This window comes from Mustelus asterias, chromosome 18 (assembly GCF_964213995.1).
Source record: "Mustelus asterias chromosome 18, sMusAst1.hap1.1, whole genome shotgun sequence".
Lineage (NCBI taxonomy): Eukaryota > Metazoa > Chordata > Chondrichthyes > Carcharhiniformes > Triakidae > Mustelus > Mustelus asterias.
Genome location: NC_135818.1, coordinates 26,672,520 through 26,686,057, shown reverse-complemented (window position 1 = coordinate 26,686,057; position 13,538 = coordinate 26,672,520). Strand labels below are relative to the sequence as shown.

Sequence of the window (13,538 nt, the reverse complement as noted above, 5' to 3'; positions counted from 1 at the left end):
CCCATCTATTGATTACTGTTGCCTACTCTAATTTTATCAAACTCTCCATGTATTGTATTTATCTTGATACTTATTTATTTATTTTGATACAAGGAATGAGTTGAAAAAGGGGCTTAGGAGAGCTCGGAGGGGGCATGAGAAGTCCTTGGCCAGTCGGATCAAGGAAAACCCCAAGGCTTTTGACTCTTATGTGAGGAATAAAAGAATGACCAGGGTGAGGTTAGGGCCAGTCAAGGACAGTAGTGGGAACTTGTGTATGGAGTCAGTAGAGATAAGAGAGGTGCTGAATGAATACTTTTCTTCAGTGTTCACCAAGGAGAGGGGCCATGTTTTTGAGGAAGAGAAGGTGTTACAGACTAATAGGCTGGAGGAAGTAGATGTTCGGAGGGAGGAAGTACTGGCAGTTTAGAATAAACTGAAGGTCGATAAGTCCCCTGGGCCTGATGAAATATATCCTAGGATTCTTTGGGAGGCAAGGGATGAGATTGCAGAGCCTTTGGCTTTGATCTTTGGGTCCTCACTGTCCACGGGGATGGTCATGATGTGGAGATGCCGGCGTTGGACTGGGGTAAGCACAGTAAGAAGTTTAACAACACCAGGTTAAAGTCCAACAGGTTTATTTGGTAGCAAAAGCCACACAAGCTTTCGGAGCTCCAAGCACCTTCTTCAGGTGAGTGGGAATTCTGTTCACAAACGGGGCATATAAAGACACAGACTGAATTTACATGAATAATGGTTGGAATGCGAATACTTACACCTAATCAAGTCTTTAAGATACAAACAATGTGAGTGGAGAGAGCATCAAGACAGGCTAAAAAGATGTGTATTGTCTCCAGACAGGACAGCCAGTGAAACTCTGCAGGTCCAGGCAGGCTGTGGGAATTACAAATAGTGTGACATGAACCCAATATCCCGGTTGAGGCCGTCCTCATGTGTGCGGAACTTGGCTATCAGTTTCTGCTCAGCGACTCTGCGCTGTCGTGTGTCGTGAAGACCGCCTTGGAGAACGCTTACCCGAATATCAGAGGCCGAATGCCCGTGACCGCTGAAGTGCTCCCCAACAGGAAGAGAACAATCTTACCTGGTGATTGTCGAGCGGTGTTCATTCATCCGTTGTCGCAGCGTCTGCATAGTTTCCCCAATGTACCATGCCTCGGGACATCCTTTCCTGCAGCGTATCAGGTAGACAACGTTGGCCGAGTTGCAAGAGTATGTACCGTGTACCTGGTGGATGGTGTCCTCACGTGAGATGATGGCATCTGTGTTGATGATCCGGCATGTCTTGCAGAGGTTGCTGTGGCAGGGTTGTGTGGTGTCGTGGTCACTGTTCTCCTGAAGGCTGGGTAGTTTGCTGCGGACAATGGTCTGTTTGAGGTTGTGCGGTTGTTTGAAGGCAAGAAGTGGGGGTGTGGGGATGGCCTTGGCGAGATGTTCGTCTTCATCAATGACATGTTGAAGGCTCCGGAGGAGATGCCGTAGCTTCTCCGCTCCGGGGAAGTACTGGACGACGAAGGGTACTCTGTCCACTGTGTCCCGTGTTTGTCTTCTGAGGAGGTTGGTGCGGTTTTTCGCTGTGGCGCGTCGAAACTGTTGATCGATGAGTTGAGCGCTATATCCTGTTCTTATGAGAGCATCTTTCAGCGTCTGGAGGTGTCTGTTGCAATCCTCCTCATCCGAGCAGATCCTGTGTATACGGAGGGCTTGTCTGTAGGGAATGGCTTCTTTAACGTGTTTAGGGTGGAAGCTGGAGAAGTGGAGCATTGTGAGGTTATCCGTGGGCTTGCGGTACAGTGATGTGCTGAGGTGACCGTCCTTAATGGAGATGTGTGTGTCCAAGAATGCAACCGATTCCGGAGAGTAGTCCATGGTGAGTCTGATGCTGGGTTGGAACTTGTTGATGTCAACATATAGTTGTTTCAGTGATTGTTCACCATGAGTCCAAAGGAAGAAAATGTCATCAATGTATCGAGTGTATAGCATCGGTTGAACAAGACTTCTTCACCACACGGGACCTTCAACCGATGCTATACACAATGCACCGACCTCCTCAGAAGACAAACACGGGACACTGTGGACAGAGTACCCTTCGTCGTCCAGTACTTCCCCGGAGCGGAGAAGCTATGGCATCTCCTCTGGAGCCTTCAACATGTCATTGATGAAGACGAACATCTCGCCAAGGCCATCCCCACACCCCCACTTCTTGCCTTCAAACAACCGCACAACCTCAAACAGACCATTGTCCGCAGCAAACTACCCAGCCTTCAGGAGAACAGTGACCACGATACCACACAACCCTGCCACAGCAACCTCTGCAAGACGTGCTGGATCATCAACACAGATGCCATAATCTCACGTGAGAACACCATCCACCAGGTACACGGTACATACTCTTGCAATTCGGCCAACGTTGTCTACCTGATACGCTGCAGGAAAGGATGTCCCAAGGCATGGTACATTGGGGAAACCATGCAGACACTGATGAATGAACACCGCTTGACAATCACCAGGCAAGACTGTTCTCTTCCTGTTGGGGAGCACTTCAGCGGACACGGGCATTCGGCCTCTGATATTCGGGTAAGCGTTCTCCAAGGCGGTCTTCATGACACACGACGGCGCGGAGTCGCTGAGCAGAAACTGATAGCCAAGTTCCGCACACATGAGGACGGCCTCAACCGGGATATTGGGTTCATGTCACACTATTTGTAATTCCCACAGCCTGCCTGGACCTGCAGAGTTTCACTGGCTGTCCTGTCTGGAGACAATGCACATCTTTTTAGCCTGTCTTGATGCTCTCTCCACTCACATTGTTTGTATCTTAAAGACTTGATTAGCTGTAAGTATTCGCATTCCAACCATTATTCATGTAAATTCAGTCTGTGTCTTTATATGCCCCGTTTGTGAACAGAATTCCCACTCACCTGAAGAAGGGGCTTGGAGCTCCGAAAGCTTGTGTGGCTTTTGCTACCAAATAAACCTGTTGGACTTCAACCTGGTGTTGTTAAACTTCTTACACGGGGATGGTGCCAGAGGACTGGAGAGTGGCGAATGTTGTTCCTCTGTTTAAGAAAGGGAATAGAAATGACCCTGGTAATTATAGGTCGGTTAGTCTTTCTTCGGTGGTTGGTTAGTTGATGGAAAAGGTCCTTAGGGATGGGATTTACGACCATTTAGAAAGATGCAGATTAATCCGGGACAGTCAGCACGGATTCATGAAGGACAAGTCGTGCCTCACAAATTTGATAGAATTTTTTGAGGAGGTAACTAAGTGTGTTGATGAAGGTAGGGCAGTTGATGTCATATACATGGATTTTAGTCAGGCGTTTGGTAAGGTCCCCCATGGTCAGCTTATGATGAAAGTAAGGAGGTGTGGGATAGAGGGAAAGTTGGCCGATTGGATAGGTAACTGGCTATCTGATCGAAGACAGAGGGTGGTGGTGGATGGAAAATTTTCGGACTGGAGGCAGGTTGCTAGCGGAGTGCCACAGGGATCAGTGCTTGGTCCTCTGCTATTTGTGATTTTTATTAATGACTTGGAGGGGGCTGAAGGGTGGATCAGTAAATTTGCTGATGACACCATGATTGGTGGAGTAGTGGATGAGGTGGAGGGCTGTTGTAGACTGCAAAGAGACATAGATAGGATGCAAAGCTGGACTGAAAAATGGCAGATGGAGTTTAACCCTGAGAAATGTGAGGTGATTCATTTTGGTAGGACAAATTTAAATGTGGATTACAGGGTCAAAGGTAGGGTTCTGAAGACTGTGGAGGAACAGAGAGATCTTGGGGTCCATATCCACAGATCTCTGAAGGTTGCCACTCAAGTGGATAGAGCTGTGAAGAAGGCCTATAGTGTGTTAGCTTTTATTAACAGGGGGTTGGAGTTTAAGAGCCGTGGGGTTATGCTGCAACTGTCCAGGACCTTGGTGAGACCACATTTGGAATATTGTGTGCTGTTCTGGTCACCTCACTATAGAGGATGTGGAAGCGCTGGAAAGAGTGCAAAGGAGATTTACCAGGATGCTGCCTGTTTTGGAGGGTAGGTCTTATGAGGAAAGGTTGAGGGAGCTAGGGCTGTTCTCTCTGGAGCGGAGGAGGTTGAGGGGAGACTTAATAGAGGTTTATAAAATAATGAAGGGGATAGATAGAGTGAATGTTCAAAGACTATTTCCTCGGGTGGATGGAGCTATTACAAGGGGGCATAGCTATAGGGTTCATGGTGGGAGATATAGGAAGGATATCAGAGGTAGGTTCTTTACGCAGAGAGTGGTTGGGGTGTGGAATGGACTGCCTGCAGTGATAGTGGAGTCAGACACTTTAGGAACATTTAAGCGGTTATTGGATAGGCACATGGAGCACACCAAGATGATAGGGAGTGGGATAGCTTGATCTCCGTTTCAGATAAAGCTCGGCACCACATCGTCGGCCGAAGGGTCTGTCCTGTGCTGTACTGTTCTATGTTCTACCTTCTAATACATTCTCCTGATCAGGTATTAGTTTTCTACTTCCTACTGTCAGTTTTTCTCTAGTCCACTCTAAATTTCCCCTCAGGTTCCCAGCCAATCTAGTTGAAACACTTCCCAACAGCACTCACAAACCTCCCTGTGAGGACATTAGTCCCAGTCCTGTTAAGGTGAAACTCCTCCTCCTTGTACAGGTCCCACCTGTCTCAGAACCAGTCCCAATGATTCAGAAACCTAAAACCTTCAGTCACGTATTGAACTGCTCAAACTTCCTATTCTTATGCTTGGTAGCCAGTGGCCCTGAGAGTAATCCTGATGTTACTGCTCTTGAGGTTCTGCTTTTAATTCCTTTCCTAACTCCCTGAAATCTGCTTTCAAGACCTCATTGCTTTTCCTACTTGCGTTATTTGTCCCAATATGGACCATGACGTCTGGCTGTTCGCTTTCCCCCAAAAGAATGCAGCCACTCTGTGACGTTCTTGACCCTGACACCAGGGAGGCATCATACTATCCTGGAGCCATGCCTATGGTCATAGCAATGCCTGTCTGCTCCCATAACTATGGAGTCCCCTGCCTGCCTGTTTCACTTAGGTAGTCTGGTAGTCACCCATTTCCCCTCTGCTTGTGTACTTGCTAGTTGTGGTGTGACCACCTGTCTAAGCATGCTATCTATGCAATCCTCAGCCTTGCGGATGCATCACAGTGACTCCAGCAGCTTCTTGGGTTCCGCATCCCGGAACTCAAGTTTCTGCAGCTGATGACACCTCCTGAAGCTGTAAACATTGAGGGTACTTTGTACCTGCATGACTTCCCACATCCTGCAGGATGCACATTCCACATGGTTGATCTGCACTGACATACCTTAAACTTTATATGCAGTGTTTTACTGGTATGATATGATAACTCACCTGCCATTCACCAATTGTCTTCTGTGCCAAGTCTGAAAAGGGCTCAACTAACCAGCCAATCAATTTATGTCACTTTTAGATTTTGTGTGTGAACTCTTGTCTGTCACTCCACTCCACTCCTGCTGTATAGTCTTCCCCTGCAACAAAGTAAGAGCCTGCTACTGGAGACAAACTCCAAATCAAGTACTCTCATGCACCTAAAGCAGCACTCCAGTGCTGACCTTATTGGTTTAAGACCTTCAGAATTTCAGTACTCGAAAATCAAACAGCTTTGGGGAGTGCTGCATTATCATTTACATGAGACCTTATAGATTCCATGGCATTATTTGAAGAGAATCAAGAAACTCTCGTGCTGTTCTAGCAAACATTCTTCCTCAATATGCATTGTCACAAAACAGTTAACAGGTCTTTTATCTAATAGTTAATCTCAGAATTCATTGTATTTCAAAGTAATTCACTGTGAAATACTTAGATATTTAAGAGTTTAGATATTTTCACGTCTTGTCACAGACCGCTCCAAAATACACACACTCCCAATAAACATGCCATTAGAACTTGTTATGTCATCACAAGTTCTCATGCATCTTTTTTGACTTCGTAAGATTGCACTAGAACTGGCTTCAGCTAGAAACTGCAAAACTGATTCATTAAGCAGTAGATCGATAAATGAATAGAAGCAGTGACATACTGCAGATTTATATTAAGTTACTAGCTCAACTCTGCCTCAAAAGATGAAATAAAAACACCATTTCATCTGCTGCACTAATGTGCACTGTAGATGCAAAGCCTAGGAGTATTTGCGTTGCATGTTCTGACTTCTCTGGATGGCCTATTGCTATGTCTGTAATGGCTTCAGACACGATCCAATCTGAATAGGAACTTGACTTTGAAAAGGAAATGTTATTGACTTCAAACTTAGTTGTGAATCAAATATGTACATATATAAGACCCTGAAAATGCGTGTACGTTAACTGAGTTCTAGTTCTCCCTTAAATACCAGATGAGGTAAAAATTTCTTCATTTTCATGACTCTGCAGAATAGGTGTGCTTTGTTTTGTCTAGTATATTATATGTTTGACTACAGTTGCAGGATAAGAAACTGATCCATCAGTCACTTTTTACAAAAGTAAAAATTGCTCAGAAGCTTCATTATTATTATTTTTGATGCTAAAGCAGCATATTGAGTGTTAATTTTAAATATTCAGGCATGAATAAATATCATGAATAGCTTATATTCTAGCCAAATTAGCCAAAAGTCAGTGACTGACTGCAGGTTATTTAACCATGAGAGCTTCACAGCTGAGGTTGAGCCTGACACCATTCACTTACTAGAATGTGTGTCACACATGCGCGTGTGTGCACACACACGCACACACACACACACATTCTGAAGAATAGGGCTGGATTTTACATGCTGGCCATGTTTTTGGTGGGGGGTCAGTAAATATAAGATGGGTGCCCACCCTTCCAACGTCCAGCCCAACCCTGAGTTAACTGCATAATACAAAAGGTGAGCAGATGTCAAAATTAAGTTAACAGGTAATTAAATAAAACAAATAATCAATGGTTAATTAGGCTTGTTAACACGCCAGTTTACCTGGATTATATGCTGCTGATGCCATAAAACATTTGGAGAGAACTGCCTGATTTTTTTTAAAACAAATTCTTCAAAGGGTAGGAAGGATGGCTCCCTTTAAGATAGAAGCACCCCTTTTCTTCCTATCTGCCTGCCTTAAACCGATATCCCCACCCTTCCTGCCCAAGACCCTGGACCGGTCTGTTTCTGGAGATAGTTGAGCCACCTTCTGCATCCATGAGGCAGCGTCCATTAATGTGCTTTTCGCGCTGCTGGGACTGATGGCGCTGCCAGCTAGTCAGATTGGCTGACAGATCCCAAGGGCACAACACCCATCCCACTGGGTGATGAAATCCCAATGGCTGCCCATCTAGACCACTGGCAGCGGTTTATAGTGTGGAACAGGTGGACTCCATGTCAACTTAGCTTCTGGGGCAGTGAGCCGTCTACCCTCAGTGTCATAATTATAAAGGCAAAATATGGAGCCTCTATTACTGTAGTGGAGATCAATTGGCTACGTACAAACTAAGGGTTGAATCAGGATTTTTCTGTTGTTTGTGATTCAGTTGCACACTGTCTTTACCAATTAGTTGACTGAGCCGTTGAAAAGGAGTTATCATTACCAAATTTAAATCCTTCACTCGACTATTTTTTAAACTTTCAAACATTAATTTATTTTTCATCATACAATAGCTGAAGAAATGTACAAAATCCTAAAATATTTTAACTACTTTTGTAATGTGGCTACACAGTTTGTACCATGTATAGTCAGTGTATTGATGTCAATCCAATTAGTTCATTAGAATTGTTAGATGATTGTGATGGATTGGTACTGCATTGTCAAGATATTCCCCAGCATTATGAGTTCTCCTAACTACTCATGCACAAGACACTGATGTCACTTGCTGTGTCTCTGTAATTTAAAGATATCCTCTAGGTTATTCATCACAGGCTGAACCAACTTGAATCCCAATCCACTGTCTTTTACAGCTGATTGGATTCAAATTGCGTCTTTGTAGTTGTTTAACCAACACACTAGAACTCAGTCCAGCATCTTCCTGTTTTTGAACAGACAAAGAATGAACCTGGACTTGCAGTACACCTCTTTTAAACTGACACTGCCCAAAATAGACAATGCATTAAATGGGTTATAAGCATCACTTTTATAATTGACTTACGTGGTAATGGCAGATGGTCAGTGTCATTTGCCTGATATAGGCTTATGGCCGTGATAAGTGTTGATGATGTAAATGCTGGCGACGATGGCATTTTTGGTATAAAAATGTTAACGTTTTAAATGTTAATACTGTAATTTTATTTGCTTCAGGAGGGTGGGCTGCCAGCTCAGAAAGGCACTGTGGACATGACTTTATTGATGACAGGGCGGGAGAGAGCAGAGTACGTCCGCTGGAAGAAAGAACGTGAGCAGATAGATCAGGAGAGGCTAGCACGTCACAAGAACTCCAAAGGAGAGTGGAAAAGAGCATGGGATGCCAACAAATCTGAGGACATGTAGGTTTATTCCTTATTAGGTAAAATGTTCAAGATGTTTGGCATTTTGCACTTCTCCAGCAACTATGATTTTGAGAGTAAAACAGCCTGATTTTTTTTTTTGCCCTAACGTATCACTGCTAATATTAAGCAATAAATTTTACACTATCAACCCCAAACTCAATGAACAGAATTGTGGATGATTGGTCTTGAATGAAAAGGCTGTGGGGATCTATTTATTAGCCCTGAAAATGGGTGTGGAATCGAGATTGACCTGCATCTGCTGTGTTGGATGCAGGCAAAATGCCACTTTTGTGTTGCCTGCTCATATCATGATTGCTGCATCTAGCCATTGTTCCCTGCTTTGTTGTGTGCTTCAGCACAGGGCCCATTATTCTAAGTGCCGAGCAGTGCTTAAAACTAGCTTGCACTATTTAAGGGAATGTACTGTAGCTGGAGCAGGTGCTGACAGTATACCTAAAAGTGAATCTGACTTTGGGAAGTGTGAAGAATTTTTGGCCATGCCAGAGTACAGGGGTTGTCAGATATTTGAGGTTATGGTGGAAGAAATGGAATGGAGGAGAGATGGACTGTATCTTTGGGGGCAAGGGTTTGCAGGAGTTTGTCCAGATGCGTGACGAGAAAGAGGTGGAAACATAACTGCAGAGGCCAATGCCAGGAGAGGCTACCCCAGGAATTGGATACAGTGCCAGAATAAGTTCAGTGATCTCAACTACAAGTGAATGGTTAAGATTTTTTAAAATGCATCTTCAATGCCATATCCTACCAACTGTAGCACTAACTTCAGTCACTCCTCAATCCATCACATATCAATTACTCACCTACCAACAACCTCCATCAGTCTGAACACAATCCTGACATTCATATGCTTTACTTGCCATCACAGTTTGTGTTGCTAGCCTCAAACCCACATCTCAAATATTCCACACCTAACAACCTGGCAACTAACTGTTCAACCATAACAAGCGCATCACCCAGTTTGCGTGACATTATCTGATGTACTTCCCTCTCTCCTGCAGGAGAAAGTGGTGCAGGACCGGAGGCAGCAGGAAATGTCCAGAGTGGGAGAGGTACGCTTGCATGTTCTGACCTCCATGGAAGAGACAGCATTAACCATAAATGGGAAAGGGTATTGTATGGCTGAAGTCATTGAAGAGTAGGGTATTCAATGCCATAGATTACGGTGTTATAAATTAACTTGGAACCTTTAGTGAAACTCCCAAAAACGGGGCCAGCTTATATGCTGAATATAAAATATGAACTGTCAGTGTAGGTGGTAGCCATTTTGAAATCTGAGAAAAGAAAACATGGAGCCCTATTTTACCATTTTGATTCCAAGTGCTGGGCAGACTTGAAACTGGGAGTGATTCAGATCCGACTTTTAGACCCGTTCTCAGGCGCCCCCATACACACACTGTCTGCAAAAATATCAGTGATTCCAAATCGCGCAGCAGAAGCCTGTGGGTGGGGCTTAACGTGCCCAAACCCCTGCAACTCATGTCGGTGCCTCCAACTGTGCATGAGCAAAAAAAAATGATAGACTACTACTCCCAAGCCACATCCCTCCCGGGCTGGATGATGTCTCTCCCTTGCGCCCTCGGTCATTGCCCCCCCCCCCCCCAATCCCCCAACATTACTGACCCCCTTATCCCGCACCACCACCCAGACTGGACCCCCCCCCCCCCGATTCTGGATGGGTGAACGCAGTGGTAAAGGTGGAAGTGCCTGTAAAGTAGGGCATGCAGCCCTTTAAGTCAATTTAAATGCATGCAAATGCATTTAAATGGCCATTGCACCCATTTCAAGCACGGTCCCCATCGTGGCCATTTTCAGGTCTTGGTAAAGGGGGAACCGGCGCGGATCGCGCTACTTGCCTCACGCCTGACTTTACCAAGTTTTCGCACCCGAAAACGGGCGCAATGCGATGGCGAAATCGGGCCTATAGTATCAATAATTCAAATTAAATCAACGTGACGCATTTTGTTGAATAAACAATTCTACAAGGATATTTTTAATCACAATCAAAATGTTTTGAAAGAAGTTCTGAAATTAGTTGTCCTTGGCCTCTAATGCAAAGAGTGCCTCAAATTCATTGAGATCAGTAAATTTGCAGATAACATGAAAATTGGTGATCTGGTAAATAGTGAGGTGGAAAGCCTTAGAATGCTGGGCAATATAGATGGGCTGGTCAGATGTGCAAATCAGTGGCAAATGGCATTTAACCCTGAAAAGTGAGGGGTGATGTATTTTGGTAGGACTAACAAGGTAAGGGAATACACAATGAATGGTAGGATGCTAGGAAGTACAGAGAACCAGAGAGACCTTGTGGTCCATGTCTGTTGGGCCCTGATGGCAGCAGGACAGGTAGATAAAGTGGTTAAGAAGGCAAATGGGATACTTGCCTTTATTAGCTGAGGCACAGTGAGGGAAGTTAGGGTGGAGCTGTACAAAACGCTTGTTGCAGCACAGCTAGAGTACTGTCAGTTCTGTTTGTCACAATATAGGACGGATGTGATTGCACTAGAAAGGGTACAGAGGAGATTCATCAGGATGTTGCCTCGGCTGGAGGATTTCAGCTATGAAGAGAGGCTGGTTTGGCTGGGGTTGTTCTCCTTTGAGTAGAGAAGGCTAAGTGGGGGACCTGATTGAGGTACAAAACTGTGAAGGACATAGATGGGAAGAAATTTTTCCCCTTAAGAGGCGGCAGGAGATTCTGAGGGGATTTGAAGAAAAGCTTTTTCACCCTGAGGGTGGTGGGAATCTGGAACATTCTTCCTGAAAGGGTAGCAGAGATGGGAATACATGGCACATTTATGAATCATTAACACTTGGCTATGGTATCACCATAAAGATCCCAATCTGAATCAGATTTGGCACTTTTGGTTTCAGAATAATCTCTCCAGAACAAATCTGGATCTCCATTCATTGAATTGGCTGTTCTGCATTTTTTAGATTATGATGATCTAATGACAGTAAGCGCAGTATTTAGTAACCCATGATTTGATGATGAAACCACACAAAACATCAAGCACGGACAGCAGGCATATTTTCCCTTTTTGGGATCAACCATCCCTAATTCCACTTAGTGCAAACGTGATCCTTGAATGGTTTGTTGAGGCGCATATCCAAAGGTTGAATTACAGACTTTGGACTCCCTAATATAATGCAATTTGTGTGTTATTTCTTCTCAGGTGCCTTGTGATCTCATTGGTTTTATGGGATCTGAACATGTCCCACATTAATATGCTATGTTCTTTGCTTAGGCCACCTATTCCACATAATTGATTTGCAACTGCTCCATCCAACTGTTGTCAAGGACATGCTGAAAGATTTTCACAGGGAACGATCTTTGGCATGGTTTTACATTTAAAAATTATCATAAGCTTTCATTTGTTCCATTGGCCATGCTAGTTGTATCATGAATTTTGTCTTCTCATTGTGGTTTTCACTTGAACCATTTTTAATCTTTCCACTCCACGGTTCAGCTGCTGGGCATTTCAAAATTCATAAGTGTTTTATCCACGTTGTCAATGTAGCATAATGGGTCCTTGTGTTTTTGCCTTTGATGATGAATTGCTGGAAACTGATAATTTTGACATCCAGATCTTTTGGTAGTCTTGATTTTCTTCCCGAACACCAGGCATTTTTGTTCCATAAAGCAGCTACACCGATCAGCTTTCGGCCTGCAATCTTTGCTGGACTTGGCTTGATTTGGCCCACTTAAATGCACATTGTATTTCTGGTTACAACGTAACCACTCGAATGATTTTTGAGGACCCATTCCAAATTATGCTAAAGATCAGGCCACTGGCTGGTTCCTGTTCTCATGGTGGATTTGGTCTTTGGGCATCTTCAGGGGGTATTCCTCCTTACATCACTCTCTCTCAAATTTTTCACGAACATTGAATTCCCTCACAAGTAAGCAAATCTTAAATTTCTGCATGTTTGCATGACAACACAGATCATATTGCCTGCTTGATCCCATGCAATGACTGAATGAGTAGAAAATACATTTCTGAAGTGAAAAATTGAGACTGACTCCTAATTAAAGTATAGCATTTTTTTACACAGAAAAGGGGGAGTTGAATTATATGCTGAATATAGGCCTAAACATGATCTTTGCCACTGAAAAATTGGTTCGTCTTGAATGAAAAATCAGCCTCTGCACCATGATGTCTAACACCTAATCCTTCTTTTCACATCCATTTCTTCATTATCCCACTGCCTTAAGAATTGCTGATGGTATAATCAGCACTGCTTGATTTCTCCTCTCCCCTTCCCACAGCCCAACCCTTGTCTGTTTTTCATTTGACACCCATGAACTTCAATGTGCATAGGCAGTAAAAGAAGAGCAATGAGATAGTGAAGACAGTCGTCATTTTCTCACTGTTGCAGCTATAAACTCAGATACAGACACTGTGTATTTTAAAAGATAGGATACAGGTCGGCTATGCACATGGTGGCCACTGGGCACAGGGGCACTGCAGCCAGGGTGGCGGGAAATGATAACGCAGTTTCCTGTTCATCGGAAGGCCAAGGTTGCACACTAGTCCTGCTATAGCAAACTCCGATAATGACTTTGATGGGCCAGGATAGATGAGAAGTCTGATGAATATCCAAATGCTTGCTGCAAGGAAGCCTGCCAGGAAACCTATGTTCACTATTGAACATGGAAGAGTTCGCCATCATCTTAGTGTAGGAATTTGCGCAGCGCTTGGAGGTCATCATCTTCAACTTGGAATGGGTGGTTACCTCGATTAACATACTTGTGGGACCACTCATGTTGCAGTATCTGATGGTTAATGTTTCAGTTTGCTCTGTTATACTTTTAATGGCTCTTGCTGTATTTCTGTTGTATACGTGAATTGTTGACTGCCATCATAAACCTTTTCATCAGTACATAGCCTTCTTGCCCATTGTCCACCCTTTGTTTTGTTGTGCTGGATGGAATTTAGCTTGCACAGAGGACTGCTGCAGAATGAATGTATCATGACTATAGCCAGGATACTTGTTGAGCCTGCTTTAATGTGCTGTGTATGGTCACATACTACCTGTATGTTGAAGGAGAGAGTCTATGATTCTATG

General features: G+C 44.1%; 1 protein-coding gene across 22 annotated transcripts in view; it reads left to right on the top strand.

The window, feature by feature from the left end:
* LOC144507030 (uncharacterized) overlaps nucleotides 1–13,538 on the top strand; it is a 276,508-nt gene that overhangs the window by 138,115 nt on the left and 124,855 nt on the right. For 12 of the 22 annotated variants that reach the window (XM_078233599.1, XM_078233590.1, XM_078233605.1 and 9 more), the window contains one exon: nucleotides 8,269–8,453. In XM_078233599.1, the coding sequence (XP_078089725.1) occupies nucleotides 8,269–8,453 (185 nt within the window). Of the gene's footprint in view, nucleotides 1–8,268; nucleotides 8,454–9,472; nucleotides 9,524–13,538 lie in introns of all 22 variants that reach the window. The other 10 variants (XM_078233584.1, XM_078233597.1, XM_078233587.1 and 7 more) reach the window with 1 other exon arrangement.